The 17,627-nt window shown below is 43.6% G+C and overlaps 1 protein-coding gene across 1 annotated transcript in view; it reads left to right on the top strand.

Moving 5' to 3' along the window:
• LOC145414862 (DNA-directed RNA polymerase II subunit RPB1-like) overlaps positions 1-16,844 on the top strand; it is a 236,097-nt gene extending 219,253 nt beyond the window's left edge. Inside the window, exons 13-14 of the mRNA XM_080284285.1 lie at positions 14,319-15,424; positions 15,551-16,844. Coding sequence (XP_080140411.1) covers positions 14,319-15,424; positions 15,551-16,274 — 1,830 coding nt within the window. The 3' untranslated portion in view covers positions 16,275-16,844. The remainder of the gene's footprint in view (positions 1-14,318; positions 15,425-15,550) is intronic.
• The last annotated feature ends 783 nt before the right edge of the window (positions 16,845-17,627 follow it).

The following is a 17,627-nucleotide window of genomic DNA, read 5'->3' as shown; positions in this document are numbered from 1 at the left end:
GTGGTAGGTGGGGGTGCTTACCATCCACTCACTTGATGTAGTGTTGCTTTGGGTGTCTGCCCTTTCCTCTCATCTTTCATTCCTCTGCTGTCTTTCTTTCCTTCATTATTTTCTCTTCCTTCTGCCTGTGGGTGACTGCACTGAGTAACAAGCCAAATAGTTTCCTCTACACCAGGAAACCATATACCATGCTGGGTGGTAACCATGTAATCAGATTATGGCACCTGATGGTTTAGTGGGTAATTATGGTGCCCCAGTCAGCTTGAGCCGATGCAGGTCTATATCCAAGGGGGTGATTGGGGGTTATTGCTCATGTAATGCTGCTCAGGATTGAGTGAGGCTTGCCACTCTCATCTTAATATCAGGACCAACTTGTCTAGCCCAGGGTTCCTATGCTCCTCATGGGGTGACATAGGAATTGATGATGGATGGAATATATCAGAGTATTATTGTTATTGCTTAACCCAGTTCTGCCTGATTGAGCAGATCTGTTGATTGCAGATGCAACCATCTCCATGGGTTTGCCCCATAGGTTATCTACACTGTTGATGTTATGTCTGCATCCTAGTGTACAGTATTGTGCCATGCAATACTCCATTATGTGTCTCATGTCTTATGGGCCTAATCTACAGGTGGGCACTTGTTGTCTGTGTCTCCACCCAACCCAGATCTAAGGAGCCTGCCTAGGGTTTATTGCTCACATAATGCCACTCAGGAATGAGTGTAGCCTTTGTTTGGTTTGAGTATATTGATGATTGTTGCTTGTGCACAAATGTTGGGAATGCTACAGTGTGAGAATGAAAGTCACCAATGTTTGTGAAGGCCAGGATGCCATTTGGGCCAAAGTGTTACATATGCAGATTGCTGATGCAGTCTTGCCCAGTGCTTATAGAGCTTTTTAGTGTCTTCATAATGTTGTGTTTGTTTTGGAGTGAAGGATTTTATGTTGTGATTATGGTATCTTCACGAGAAGAAAGCTCTTCCCTGCACTACCCCCCCCCCCCCCACACACACACACACACACACACAATTTACAGTACAGTAATAACTATGAGAAAAGCAAGTATAAAACAGGTACTACTATCATGAACAGTATACATACATATACAGTAATCACCTGATTATGTGGACGCCCCTTATACGGACGTCAGGCCTTGGCTGTATTGTTTCCGTATCCGGATCTGTTTGTCCGTATCCGAACATAAAAGTTCCGACATCGACGGCTGGATGGCTGACAAGTTTTAAAAACCGGTTGGGTGGCTCGCCAACCTCTCCATTCACACACAGGTAATAGACTGTAACTCGCAAGCTGAGCTAAAATGACTGTCTGAATCCTACTGAATTGTCAAAGTCCCCCAGCCTCCCAGTTCACATGAATGCCATTGGCTGCTCGCGGGTAATGGACCATAACCCACAGGCTGAGCCAAAATGGCTGTCTGGATCCCTTCCAAATGGCTAAAGTCCCTTGGCCACCCAGATCACTTGGATGATAATGGTCGCATGCGAGTAATACAGAGTAATACGGACTGTAACCCACAGGCTGACTGAATACGCCCATCCAGCTCCTCACTGAATGGTCAAAGTCCCCTGGCCAGTCGGATCAATGGCAGTGTACTGGTCTCGCAAGAGTAACACAAAGCCTAACCCACCAGCAGAGCAAAAGCACCCATCTATCTCCTCACCAAAAGGTCTAAGTCCCTTGACAGCTCACACCCCCCCCCCCCCCTCATGTTCACCGCTATTAGGCTTATCTCCCTTCCCGTCCCTCAGTCCTCCCCACCCTAGCATTGCTGGCCTGGCCTCCCACACCCTTCTTGCATTGTCAACAGTGGCATTTTAGTTTTTTGGCAATTTATTCAAATACTGGGTATTGGCTGTATTGAAATTCCAAAAACACCACGAGAAAGCTCATGAAATACTGCATCTAGGCATTTTGCTTAGCTCGTGCAGAGTGAGGGAAAAATTTTGTGCTAGGCTGTTGGGAAGTTATTTGAAGGTATTTTTTACTCGAACAGGTTATATTCCCATTGCATTTCTGTACTTTGTCTCATCAGTTTTGTGAGTTTATAGTAGCTTATAGTATAAACACCAGCGAAGATGATGGTATGCAATTTATACCAATATAACCAATTGCCAGGGGCGTATTTGGCTGTGGGAAAGTTTTTCTTTGTGCCACGGAAGCAGCCATCACTCTGTTGTTGTCCCAGAAACTTTTTGAAAACATGTGGTTCCTGAGAGGTTTAAAAACCATTATTTGCAATCGTCATCTTCACTTTATTTTTTTTTTTTTTTTATTTTATTTTTTTTTTTTTGTGGACTTTGCTGTTTGTGCATTGCTTTCCTAGTGTTTAGGATCATATTAGATATACCCATGTGTGTTTTAATGTCTGAGTACAGCTGACAGACTGGAAAACACGGCCAAAATTAGGAGTACTTAACATTAGAGGTTGGATATTTGTGGATTTCTATTTTTTATGCATTGCTTAGTGTCTAGCATTACAGGACATTGAATATTCCCATGTGTGCTTTGATGTCTAAATACAGCTTAAAGACTGGAGAACAATGCCAAAATTAGGAGGGATACTGCACATACAGGTTGGGTAAAGGTACAGTAGTGGGTTGGGTATGGGTACAGTAGAGGATATTGCTCCGTATCTGGACTTGCCCGTATCCAGACATGCCTTTGGCTCTGTTATGTTGGATAATCAAGGGAATACTTTATGTGTATATCCATCCATCCATCCGTCATCCAATCCTCCGTTGCCCCCTGAGGAGAGTAGGAGCCCAGGGCTAGGCAAGTTAGTCCTGACATTTGAGATGAGAGTGACCAGCCTCACTCATCCCTGAGTGGTTTTATGTGAGCAATAAACCCCAACCATCCCTTGGATATAAACCTTCACTGGCTCAATTTGGTTGTGTGGTTACCACCCAGCATAGTAAATGGTTTCCTGGTGTACAGGAAACCATATGGCATGTCATTTAGCGTAGAGTCACCCATAGACAGAAGGAAGAGGAAAGAATGAAGGAAAGAAGACAGAAAAGGGAGTGTAAAATCACCCATAGGCAGAAGGATGAGGAAAGAATGAAGGAAAGTAAGACAGAAGAGCAAGGAAAGAAGAAAAGGCAGATAACCAAAGCAGCACTACATAGAGTGAGTGGATGGTGAGTGCCCCCACCTACCATAAATATATATATACACTCAAACGTCGATTTAAGGGACCTCCATTTAAGGGATTTCGGATTTAAGGGACTCCATATTCTACCAGACAGACTGACATTATTGTTTTGTAATGATATGGACTTTCTAGTTTATGCACATTACTATGTTTCTTTATACAGTACCCATAAAATAATAATCATAGTCATATAAATAAGTAAGATAAGTGAAACAATCATTGCATTTCATTATAAGATTTTCTATACATGTGGTAAAACAATGGACATTTTCAAGTAAGGGACAAGTTGATTCCCCATTTAATTCCATAAATTGAGGTTTGAGTGTATATATATATACAGTATATATATATACTGTATATATATATATATATATATATATATATATACAGTATGTATAGTCACTACTCGTTTTACGTTGATTCAGTATACACTCAACCCTCGGCTATCACTCCCAATTGGTCTGGCTATGGCTGCGCTGTAGCCGAAACCGTGATAGCTGAATTGAAAAACTTATGGTAATAATTCTAATTGGTGCCATGACCTCAATATTTACCCCTAAGATACCCTTTTTGTACCACATATTAATATATGATAGTCTAAAAATGAGCATGTTTTATGATGTGATCACGATTCTTATAAATACCTCTCAGTTGATTCATTGATGTTATGCTTCTTCCCCACACTTCGCTTGGTCTCACCATTCTCTACAAGTTTCACATTTCCAGTTTATCTGCATAACTTGGGTTCTTCCTCTTCTTTATTTCCCTGCCAGGTGCCACAGCATTATGTTGGGTGATGGTAGGGGGACGGGGAGGGGGTACGTTGGCCATGGTCATATCATAAAAAAGTTATTGTTCTCGCTATCACTGTTCGCAGTCTGAGGGCGCACACTTGAATGGTTTGGCGGGCAGGAGACTCGGTCGGGTGGCCAATCAGCGCTCGGCTGGCACTGACGTCACACGACCAATCACGGAGTGAAGCTTTTGTTGGCTGGGTGGAGCACTGGAGCCTGGCCTTTTTGAAATTTTCGAACATTTGCGCTGCGTGATAGCAGGCATTTAGTGCTGGGTAGTTTTTTATATAGGCGTGATAGCGAGATACGCTATAGCAGAACCCATGATAGCCGAGGGTCGAGTGTACAATAATTTGCTACAACGATAATAGAAAAGTTCCACCCCAAAATCCGATTTTCGATAAATTTCCCGCTATAACGATATTGCCATCATAAAATTTCCTACAAAGCACCAGGCACAAGCAAGGTGACTCTCGCTTGTCTCAGGCAAGATGGCGGCCCCAGCATGCAGAGCATTGTTTTGGTTCTGTTGCGGTCCCGCCATCCCTTCAAAGCCCTGTCTTTTCCACTTGTTCACGTGTGCCCCTCAGCTATCATCACCTCTCAGCCAAGCATCGTGCTACTGGAGGCCTATACATCGTGTAGCACCAGGCCAATGTTGTGCAAGTGTGTTTGTTGTGTTGTTGCAATGATTTACCGTACGTGAGTAACGCTGCCTGTAATAGTATGATAGTGTTTGTTTTGGTCTTGGAGACAACTTGGACTGACATTTCAGTCTTGAGTAGGTGACTTTGGGAAGTTGAGTCGAAGTAACCCCCCTTTTATAATATGTTTCAATCTCCCAATTTACGATAAAATCGTTATATGTTAAGGTATGACCTGACATAACCCCGTCGTAAAACAAGTAATGACTGTATATATATATTTGTGTGTGTGTGTGTGTGTGCATGTCTGTGTGTGTATCTGTGTAAATATATATATATATATATATATACATATATATATATATATATATATATATATATATATATATACACATATATATATATATATATACACATATATATATATATATATATATATATATATATATATATATATATATATACAGTAACCCCTCCAATATCCGGATCAATAGAGCCATCGGTAGGTTCGGATATTGGTTTTGTCCGGATATTGGGCCCCAGCTTATGGACTTGTACTTACGGACCCTAACACAGAGAAACACCTATACAACTCCCTCCGGACATGCATAGCACCTATTTAACACCCAAATCACACCAATAAGGCACATAAATGACTGAAATAAATGCAATAGAAACATAAAATGTGGGTTTAGAAGTATGTTCATACATTAATAAACATTCTGGTACTTATGGACTCTAACCGAACCTAACCTAACCGAACCTAACCGAACTCTGAAAAACACATTCCTACTGCACATGCATGAGGTAAGTATAGTATGGAAAGAAGTACAGTATGACACTTTCTGGTAAGTATAGTATGGGAAAAAATACAATATGAAACATTCTGGTAAATATAGTATGGAAAATAGTACAACATGAAACATTCTGGCTACTTACAGCAAGTCCCTGGCCACCTCGATGAATAACCGCCTCCTCTCGGACTCTGACAGTAAGAACGATTTCCTGAAGCACTTGCACTACACTCTTCCTGAAGTCTTGCACTGAACTTAGTCAATAACACACAGAAGTCCGTTCTTTTCACAGTGTTCACTTTAGTCCAAATAATGTTCCATTAAATTTAAGTGTTGCACATTAACTTTTCCCAAGTTTTTTTAGGTTTCCAAAGCCAAAACAAAGAAGGTTAGTTACGTTAAATTTCTTTTCTACTTAGTCTTTTCTCCCAACTTGAAAACCTTAACACAACACACCGTTTTTTCACTGCACAACACTCAAAATTCCCGTGTGGTCTAGTGGAGAAGTTCTTGCTGTTTATTCACTGTCAGAGCCCGAGAGTATCACTGGCAGGCGTCCAAGGGGTGCATCGGTGGGTAGTGGTGATGGCGTACCGACTACAGAAGACTCTGAAGACAGCCGCAAACTCACGTCGAGCGGTGACTCCACTGTAGCTGATGTGCTGGGCTGTGGCTCGGAGCATGAGGGCCTGTCTTGGGGAGGCAATGGAGTGGAACCAGGGCTTGGCACAGCGGGGGTCACGGGCCTGAAAAAACTGTCAATCGTTGACTGACGCAAGGACCGACGATTCTGGCGATTGATGATGCGCTGCCGGAAAGCACGCACTTCCTCCATGAGTCCCAAGGGCCCCATCTCCCTGTCGCAGTCCGGGTGTTCCAGGTAGTCTAGGACGAACTCTAGATGTTCCCGGAGTGCGCTCAGCTTGGGGATGGCTGGAGTAGTGTCCTGCTGGGCGGAGTCTGCATCATCATCGCCTTCGTCGTCGGAATCTTCAAGTTCGGGACTGACACCAACAACCGAAGACGCGATCTCGATATCAGACAACGTCTGATACCCAGGATCGCCCTCGTCGTCGTCCAACCACTCACGAACATCGTCCACATCAACATCGTAGCCGTGCATGGAAGTCATCCACATCAAACCCTAGGAAATCGTACTCCACATCTGTTCCGAGAAGCAGACGAGACCAACCATTTTCAAGAGTTTTCACAGGGACTTCCTTCCATGCACTAGCCCAGTTGTACAGCGCAGACTTGATGTTGTAGCGGCGAAGGTTTTCCAAAGTCCGCTTGCCTCGAGTGTCACGTCCTTCCCTGCGCTCGTCCTCGTCCTCGAGAACCACCATCACCTCGTCCAGGAACTTCCGACGGTACAGGCGCTTTGTTGCCACGATCACTCCTTGGTCCATTGGTTGAATGAGAGCAGTCGTATTAGGTGGCAGAAACATGCACCTAATACGGCCATTCTCAGCAACCAAGTCCTTGTCGCACGGGTGGGCAGGTGCATTGTCGAGGAGAAGGAGAGCCTTTACCTGGTCGCGAGGAATTCCCAGTGTCTTCGTCTGGTAATGTATGACCTCCTTGACGAAGTGATGGTGAAACCAGTCTTTGAAAATCACAGCTGTGAACCATGCTTTCAAAGAATGGTACCATACGACAGGAAGGGACATCCATCACCCCACGAAGGCACCGAGGCTGCTTTGCACGGCCAACAATAACGGGCTTAAGCCGGTGCATGCCGTTAGCATTGGCACAACACAAAGCAGATATCCGTTCCTTAGAAAGCTTGCGGCCAGGTACACGCTTCTCCGTCTCATCGGCGAGAGTGTTCGTTGGCACCGAGCGATAGAATAGGCCAGTTTCGTCAGCGTTATAGACTTGACCGAGAGTGAGGCCCTCCCTGTCGATCAAGCCTTTCACCTTGTGCCGAAACTCGTCCACTCCATCCTCGTTAGCGTCCAATGCTTCGCCATGTGCTTTACGGTTAGTAAGGCCATGTCGCAACTTGAACGCGAAGAGCCAACCCTCGGATGCCTTGAAGTCTAGGGCGTCGTGAAGCCTTGCAAACTTCTCAGCAATAGCCTTCAGCTCCGTTCCACATACCATCACACCAGCTGCACGTTGCTGTCGATACCAAATCAACGTGGAGCGGTCGATCTCTGCATACTTGGGGGTAAACATAACCTTCCTCTCCACGTTGCGTTTGCTTGTCGACGAGAAGTCAGCCGTGTACTGCATGAGCTTGTCTCGGGAACGCTTGATATCGAACAAAGTCGACCGGGCCAGGTTGAACTCGCAGAGAATGCGAGAGGAAGACCAACCCGCATCAACCTTCTCCAATATCTCCTGTTTCTTCTCCAGAGTCAACACCACTCTCTTCCTTTTCTCAGGAGGCGGGGCCATCATCACACACACTAAGAGTAGGGCAGAGAGCAGCAGGAGGCCTTGCAGCAAGTACGGCACCACCACAAAAGCGAGCACGTGGGCAGCCATGGCGAAGAGCGTAGGTCTTGTCGCGGTGAGAGACAGGCGGGAAGTGGGGAGGATGCAGCGGCGCTCTATCGGACGTCGGAGGAATGACGAACCAAAACAATGCTCTCACGCGGCGCGCGCGGCAAGTTCAAATTGCGGACGGCAAAAAATCTATTTTTTTTTCCTATTTTTTTGGATTTTCAGACCATTTTGGGAATGTTTGATCCCAGGACGATAAGGTTCGGTTAGTGGGGATGTTCGGATATTGGGCGTCCGGATATTAGAGAGATTACTGTATATATATACATATATATATATATATATATATATATATATATATACATATATATATATATATATATATATATATATATATATACATATATATATATATATATATATATATATATATATATATATACATGTACATATATATATATATATATATATATATATATATATATATATACAGGTCTCCCTCGTTTTGCGCTGTATCGTTTTACGATATTTCGCATTTACGATCGTTTTTTTTTAGTACCAAGTGTTCATTTTACGATTGGGCATGTGGAAATCCCGCACTCACAGACAGATCAGCTAAGAGTTGTGAGGAGGCTGGCAAAGCAAACAACAATTTCCAGCTTCTTCAAACCCACCGCTAGTCCATCTGCCTCTGCTACCACCGAGTCATCCACCCCTGCCACCCAAACTTCCACTACCTCTCATTCTCCTGAGTCATCCACCCCTGCCATCCAAACCTCCACCACCCCTGCTTCCTCCCTCTCCACCTCTTGTGTTGACGAGTGATAGGCTTTGGCCCAGGATGTCTCCTAGCCTCGGCGGAGACATTAAGGCATTATGTTCTCCAGCCTCGGGAAGGACCGACTAAGGATGGACGGAGCTACAGTACAGTAGGAGGGTACATAACAGTACAGTACAATACAGTACAGCTGTATTTCATGTTGTTTTTGTTATTTCATGTCTTTATGTTTGCAAATGTACATACATATGTGATTCAGATGCACTACAATACATAAACATCATTATTATTGCATATTAGATCACTTGTATGGGTCTTCGGTTCCTTATACACGAGTCCAGGAATGCATCCCTATTTTTCCCATTAAACCTTAATTTCGCTTTATGATATTTCGGTTTACGATTGCCTTTCTAGGAACGCATACCAATTGTAAAAGGAGGGAGGCCTGTATATATATATATATATATATATATATATATATATATGTATGTATATAATTAGCCATTGAGGTCCACTGCAGGACCGGCCTATCCCTACCGAAGCAGGGACGATACAGCCAAATTATCTCTACCCAGTGGCTTAGGCTATCTGGTAGAGACTGTATGTAGGGTGAGAAGTGCTTGTGAGTGTGACTGTAGTGTTGTAGTGGCTTTGGATGTGTGTGTAGTCTGTGAACCAAGTGTAATCGGCCCGCCTTAAGCCGATTGGGTGCAACACTGGTTCAACCACAGCACCCCTTGTGTCCGCCAAAATAGCAAGTGGCTTGGTGAACGCTTCCCAAAGTTTTTACAACTCTGGCAGGAGGTGAACCCGCGCTAACCAGCGTGCGAAACGCATACTCTACCACTGTACCACAGAGGCTCCATCAAAGCCCTCACTATCCAGTGGGAGCTCATCAAGCTCCCCAGTGTCATCAGTGTCCTCGTTCTTAGCATCATCGTCCTCCCCAAGCTGTATGTTCTCCAAAGCCTGGGCTTGTTGAATATGAGAGGACAGGAATGATGTTATCAGAGTCTGATGTCATGCATGAACTCTGGCATCAACAGATCCTTGTAATTAGCCAGAAGTCTATCCACCATCGGGAGGAAGTTGTTCCTGATCTCTGGCCTCCCATCACATTCCTCAATTTGCTCTTTCAAACAAACAGTGTTTGCCAGCAAGTCTGTGATTTTGTGAGATGTTGGCTCACCTGGTGGGACAGGTAAGTGTTCTTCCTGAACTTCGTTGTCATTGACTTGTTTGTGTGTTTCCAACATCTCCTGTGAGTGTGAGAGCGCAACAACACAAAGTGCTGTGGGATATGATGTCACAAACATGGAGGCGGTGGCTCAAAACAAGTGACTGAGGAGATGCGGGGGCTCATGAAAGTTGTAGAAAAATCACGAGACTCCTAGAAAAAAAAATTCCCTTGCCATCACGAAACGAAATTTCGCGAGAATATATATCACGAAACTAGTGAGGGTACTGTATATATATACAGGTAAGCCCTTAATTCACGCGAGGGTTACGTTCCCAGACCCTTTGCGTATGTGGTGGTTACGTTCCCAGACCCTTTGCGTATGTGGTAAATTCGCGTATATGTTCTGCCCTTGTGTGCACATAATTACGCATGTCTACTAAGTATATTACATCTGAATAATACTGTTTATGCAGTATGCAGTACATACACCTTTATAAACTAGCATAAAGTATGAAAAACAACAAAAATGTAAGAAATTTAACACTGAAACCTGACAAGCACAGGCGTAGATGGAGACACTTCAGCTGTCTGGTACACAAGCCCTCACTGCCTCCCATATGCTACATTCTGCCTTCTTTATTGTCCAAACAGTTGACTCATCCACCCCAAACACATGGTTCCAAGCCAGTTCACAGGCGTAGGTGGAGACACTTCAGCACAATCTGATGCACTAGCCCTCACTGCCTCCCGTATGCTACGTTCTGCCTTCTTTATTGTAAGAACAGTTGACTCACCCCAAACACACGGTTCCGAGACAATTCACCACAAAGTCAATTCACCATCAAAACATGGACGATTCCCTGTCATTCTATCAATCAGTCAATCATTTCCTGTGGCACCCTCGGGATGCATAGGGCCTCGATGAACTCACACCACCACATCCTATCTTGTGCTAACTCCTCAAGATCTCCCCAACACTCATCTCCAGCTTCCCGTCTCATTGTCCTCACCCATGTCTCTCTTGGCCTTCCTCTACCTCTCCTACCAAGTGCCACCCACCTTGGTGTACCTCGTACTATTCCCTGTCTCCTATACACATGTCCTAGCCACTTTCATCGTGAGAACCTAACATATTCATCGACCGGCTGCACTCATTCTATAAATGTACTTATTATTGATTAATTAATACTTTAATAACTAATTTTCAGGGGGATTTTATAACTCATATAAGTAAAAAACTAGTGTACTGTACTTGCTAAATAAACTGGTATGTAAATAAATGACGGGGAATCGTCCTGACGGAGAATTGTCGCCAACATTCCTCCCTTAAGTTTGTCCAACGCTTTAACTTTCTCTGTCAGCAACATCACTTTACTAGTCCATTTTGGTGTGTTACCACATGCATCACTAGCACTACGCTTAGGCCCCATGTTGGCAGACAAGGCAAGCAATCACTGGAAGGCAGAAAAATAAGCCACAAATAATGATTCGCGAGTCACGCATGGTTCAACCGTCGGATTCAAGCTGACTGTGTGGTGTGTGGTAGACCGACCTCCCACACACACACACACACATGTATGCACACGGGCAGCAGGTAGGCATTTTTATATTTTATTTATTTCTCTTGTATATTATAATTATTTATTTGAATACTATAATTTTGTTTTAATTATTGTATGAAAAATTCGTGGATAACCGAAATCACGTGGAAAAAGTTCGCGTGAATTAAGGGCTTACCTGTATATATACATATATATATACCATCCACTCACTCAGTGTAGTGCTGCTTTCAGGTGTCTGCCCTCTCCTCTCCTCCATCCTTGTTTCCTTCCATCTTCTTCTGTCTTTTTTTTCCTTCATTCTTTCCTCGTCCTTTTGCCTATGGGTGACTTTACGCTCCCTCTTCTGTCTTTCATTCCTTCATTCTTTCCTAACCCTTCTGCCTGTGGGTGACTCTACACTGATTGACAAACCAAATGGTTTCCTGTACACCAGGAAACTATTTACTACGCTGGGTAGTAACCATATAACCAAGTTTTGGCGCCTGGTGGTTTAGTGGGTAATTATTGTGCTCCAGTCGGATTGAACCGGTGAAGGTTTATATCCAAGGGGTGATTGGGGTTTATTGCTCATGTAATGCCACTCAGGGATGAGTGAGGCTGGTCACTCTCATCTTAAATGTCAGGACCAACTGCCTAGCCCCAGGCTTCTACGCTTCTCATGGGGCAACGTATGATTGGATGATGGATGGATGGATATATATATATATATATATATATATATATATATATATATATATATATTTATATATACATACATACATATACACACATACATAGTGAATGGTGGAAGGTGGGGGCACCCATCATCCACGCACTCAGTGCGGTGCTGCTTTCGGGTGACTGCCCTTTCCTCACTTCCATCCTTCTTTCCTTCCTTCCTCTAGTGTCTTTCTTTCTTTGAATAATTTTTCCGCCTCCTGTATGTGGGTGACTGAGTGACAAGCCAGATGGTTTCTTGTACACCAGGAAACCATTTATCACACTGGGTGGTAACCATATAATGAACTTATGGCACCTGGTGGTTTAGTGGGTAATTAGGGTGCTCCAATCAGATTGAGCCTGTGTAGGTTTATATCCAAGAGTTGGTTGGGGTTTATTGCTCACGTACCGGTAATGCTACTCAGGGATGAGTGAGGCTGGTCACTCAAATCTTAAAGTCAGGACCGGGCTGCTACACTTCTCGTGGGGAAATACAGGATTTGATGGTGATGATGATGATAGTGAAGTACCTTGCATTAGCAATTTATGTTATGTTAAGAAAAAAATATCTTCAGGTATGCATTGATTGTGTTATGACAGGTGTTATCAACACCTTCCAATCACATGAAAATATATTTTAAGTCAAGGTTCAGGCAATCAAATTTTTTTATTTAGGAGTTTGCACTGTACAATAATCTTTGAGGTGCATTTGATTGCCCAGCTTTTTAGTTTTCAGTTTATATGAATACTATTTTTCTTGTAAAGACTGTATACCATACAGATACAACACCAATTTTCCGGCATCAGATGGTCTGGCACCTTTTAATCCAGACAGAATTACGAGATGACACTTGAAAATCCTGCACTCGCCACACTAGTTTACCTGGTGGCCGCAGATAGCGTTGTGTGTAGTGCAGTCACCCTTGATTGCTTAAACTGCTTGTTGTGGTGGTGATCCCTGTATTTTGTCAGTCTTGCATAATTTTCGTACATTTAACCCTGGATGTGGCTTCTAAGAAAGATGCAAATGTCTGTTACAGTGTCAAGTAATGCCAGTCTGTTTCAATACAGTCAAACCTCCTTGACAGTGGTTATTTGGTCAACCAGACTACCTCATTGATGAAGACCCACAGTAACCGAATAAAGCAGTAAATGAAAATAAATGTGATTGAACTGCAACCACTGTCAGATCAAAAGCTTATTTCCATCACTGGTATCTACTGAGGCACTTTATCAGTGATCGTGAAATGCATAAAGCGTTATGACATTTTGGGGTTGTTTGCATGTGGAAGCTAGTTACCATGAAGCACGCCATTACCATTGTAACTGATACATAGCATCCCAGTGATATACCACACTGACCACCCATACTTTCATGTATACTGTATTTTCATTCGTCCATTTGGTGAGAGTGGTGTATTAAGAGCTATTTGGAGGGATTTAATGCAGTAAGACATTTTTATTATGCTAAAACAAAAACTTGATGTAGTGCTGCCTAATTCTTCCTTAGCCTTTATCATTCTTTTTCTGTGCCTGCCCTCCTCTCTTCCTATTTCTCCCATCTTTCCTGTCACTACTTATTGCTTTTCTTTCCCTTACAGGTGGCTTTACATTGAGTGACAAGCCAAATGGTTTCCTGTAAGCCAAGAAACCATTTACAACGCTGGGTGGTAACCATATAACCAGACCATACGTGCTCCCTGCGTGTCAAGTGGGTTGGTGGAGGGTTAGTGCCCCTCCCTGTAAGACAAATAACTCAGAGTCAAATGGCCACCCTGTACGGGATTATGGCGTCTGGCAATAGATAGATAGATAGATAGATAAAACAAAAACATTAAAGCTTTTTATTTTTGTTTATTTCCTTATTTATTTTCTTTACAGCATTGTCCCCACAAGGAGTGCAGTATTTTTGCAGCTCTTTCGATTTTCATCAGTTTTTCTAGTAGTGTAACTACAATCAACTTGATTTTATTCAAAGTATTGAAGGTGTGATGATAATGAATAATGGGTCAGAGGTGCATTATTGAGTTATTGTACATGACTTCAGTTGCTCCCTGTTCAATTATTATATGTAGCATATGTGACCTCCATTCGTCTGGCAAAACAGTTAATCTGGCAAGACTGTGGAATCAAGGGTGCTGGAAAATTGGTGGTGTCCCTGTACAGTATATGGAAATTGTGACTGGAGGGATGATATGAAGAAAAAGATGATGGTGTTCATATACTTTATTTTTTTGTAGGTTGACAAGATGGAGGATGACACATTCCTGCGCTGTATTGAGGCCAACATGCTGAATGACCTGACCCTGCAAGGCATTGAGGCCATCACCAAGGTGTACATGCATCTTCCCCAGACTGACGAGAAGAAACGAATCATAATCAATGACCAAGGAGAATTTAAGGCCATTGCTGAGTGGCTTCTGGAAACAGATGGAACTGCCCTAATGAAAGTCCTCTCAGAAAGGGATGTTGACCCTGTCCGAACATCCTCCAACGACATTTTGGAAGTATTTGAGGTTCTTGGTATTGAAGCTGTTCGTAAATGTATTGAGAAGGAAATGAATGCTGTGCTGATGTTCTATGGTCTGTATGTGAATTATCGCCACCTTGCTCTTCTTTGTGATGTCATGACCAGCAAGGGTCACTTAATGGCTATCACACGTCACGGCATCAACAGGCAGGACACGGGGGCCCTTATGAAATGCTCATTTGAAGAGAGTGTTGATGTGTTAATGGAAGCAGCATCTTGTGCTGAAGTTGACCCTATTCGAGGTGTGTCTGAGAATATTATGTTGGGTCAGCTTCCAAAGATTGGTTCAGGGTCATTTGATTTGGTCCTAGATGATGCCAAATGCAAACTAGGTATGGAAATACCCATGCCTGGAACAGGAATGATGATGGGTGGTGGTATCTTTGGAGCTGCTTCACCTTCATCAGGAATGACTCCTGCACAGACCCCATGGGCCTCTGGGGCAACCCCTTCTATGTCCCCATATGGTGGATGGACCCCAGGTGTAGGGAGTGGCATGACCCCTGGTGGACCCTCGTTCTCTCCTGCAGCTGCTAGTGAGACAGCTGGGCTTTCTCCAGGATATTCACCTGCTTGGTCTCCACAGCCAGGCAGTCCTGGGTCCCCTGGTGGCATGAGTCCCTATTTCCCTAGCCCTGCCAATGCTCTGTCGCCATCATACTCTCCCTCTTCCCCTGCCTATCAGCCAACCTCTCCCAGTATGACTCCAGCCTCTCCTGGGTATTCACCAACCTCACCTACATACAGCCCCACCAGCCCCCAGTACTCTCCAACCTCACCCCAGTACTCCCCTACTTCCCCCTCATACTCTCCTACATCTCCTTCTTATTCCCCTACCTCGCCATCCTACTCGCCCACATCACCTTCATACTCCCCAACTTCACCATCTTACTCTCCAACATCCCCTTCATACTCCCCAACCTCACCTTCATACTCACCCACTTCACCCTCGTACTCCCCCACCTCACCTTCTTATTCACCCACCTCCCCTAGCTACAGTCCAACTTCCCCTTCTTACTCCCCCACCAGCCCCTCTTATTCTCCAACTTCCCCATCATACTCTCCAACTTCACCCTCATACTCTCCAACTTCCCCAAGCTATGCTCCCAATTACTCTCCATCCTCCCCTGGCTATTCCCCAACTAGTCCTTCGTATTCCCCAACAAGTCCATCCTACTCCCCCAGCTCTCCTCAGTACTCACCAGCTTCTCCCTCCTACTCACCTTCCTCACCAAAGTACTCCCCAACAAGCCCCAACTATTCCCCTACCAGCCCCACCTACTCACCTGGATCACCTTCGTATTCCCCCAGTTCCCCCAAATATTCCCCAACCAGCCCCACGTACTCTCCCACATCTCCATCCTACTCTCCATCCTCTCCCAAGTATTCTCCAACTTCTCCCAATTACTCTCCATCCTCCCCCAAGTACTCTCCAACCTCTCCTACCTACTCCCCATCCAGTCCACAGTACAGCCCATCTAGCCCCAAGTACTCTCCTACTTCCCCTACTTACTCCCCCAGCTCCCCCAAATATTCCCCGACTAGTCCCACTTACTCCCCAACCACACCTGGTTACTCCCCTACATCCCCATTGTACTCCCCAAGCTATGAGGAAGAAGAGGAGGAACAGAGAAGAAAGCAGTCAAAAAAGAAATCCAAGCGCTAAGAGAAACAGACCACCAAATGCTGATGTGGTGCGCAACTTGGTATCTTTCTTTGTGGCCACTAGAAAGCTTCTTTGTCATTCTGTTATAAGTGCTTTACTGTTTAGTTATGCATTACAGATGCTACTGTGGGACCATTGTGATCATCTGAAGGGGAACTTTATGTAATATGGTGATAGATAACACTCACTTTAATATCAACCCAAGCAAGGTAGTGTCAGAGGTTAAGCTATCGTAGTCCAGAACAGTAACCCTTTAAACCTCAGTAAATCTCTCAGTACTGAATAAACTAGTGATAGCTGGAGTTTCATAGGTAAATTTTCCCTTGAGGTTTTAGGGCTGAGTCAGTCTAGTTCTTAACCTTTAGACCTTGGGAGGTTTTGCTATAGCAAGTAACTGTGTGGTATTACCCAAAATATAGTAGATGAGTTTTCCAAGATGTCTGAGGATTTAACATTCACCCTTCCCATGGTGTGGAGGGGGAATCTTTGAAAGAAACTAGTTTGACTTCCTTGACATGAAGGTGAACATGTTGAAGTAAGGGGAATGTTTGTATAGTTAGTATAGTTTAGTCACAGTTAAGTTTATTGTCTTGCATAATATATATATATATATATATATATATATATATATATATATATATATATATATATATATATATACACACACAGTATATATATATATATATATATATATATATATATATACACACACAGTATATATATATATATATATATATATATATATATCCCATTGGATCCCAGGGGTGCTGGGCAAGCCATGGCGCTGGGTGGGTACTAAGCGTACTGCCCTCCGCCTATCGGCTCATAGTCATGAAGCTCATGGGTACCTACATGGGGGTTCCCTACTTTACAGACTTGAAAAATCCCAGTTCTGTCCAGTATTCCAGACACCAGGCTCCAATGGGTTAAATATATATCCATCCATCCATCATTTAATCCTACGTTGCCCCATGAGGAGCGTATATATATATATATATATATATATATATATACAGTAATCACTCCAATATCCGGATCAATAGAGCCATCGGTAGGTTCGGATATTGGTTTTGTCCGGATATTGGGCCCCAGCTTATGGACTTGTACTTACGGACCCTAACACAGAGAAACACCTATACAACTCCCTCCGGACATGCATAGCACCTATTTAACACCCAAATCACACCAATAAGGCACATAAATGACTGAAATAAATGCAATAGACACATAAAATGTGGGTTTAGAAGTATGTTCATACATTAATAAACATTCTGGTACTTATGGACTCTAACCGAACCTAACCTAACCGAACCTAACCGAACTCTGAAAAACACATTCCTACTGCACATGCAT

This window comes from Coenobita brevimanus, chromosome 101, assembly GCF_032717465.1.
Source record: "Coenobita brevimanus isolate Jiangsu-jjx chromosome 101, ASM3271746v2, whole genome shotgun sequence".
NCBI classification, from domain to species: Eukaryota; Metazoa; Arthropoda; class Malacostraca; order Decapoda; family Coenobitidae; genus Coenobita; species Coenobita brevimanus.
Note: the sequence above shows the minus strand (reverse complement) of the source record. Positions and strands in the feature narration are given on the sequence as shown.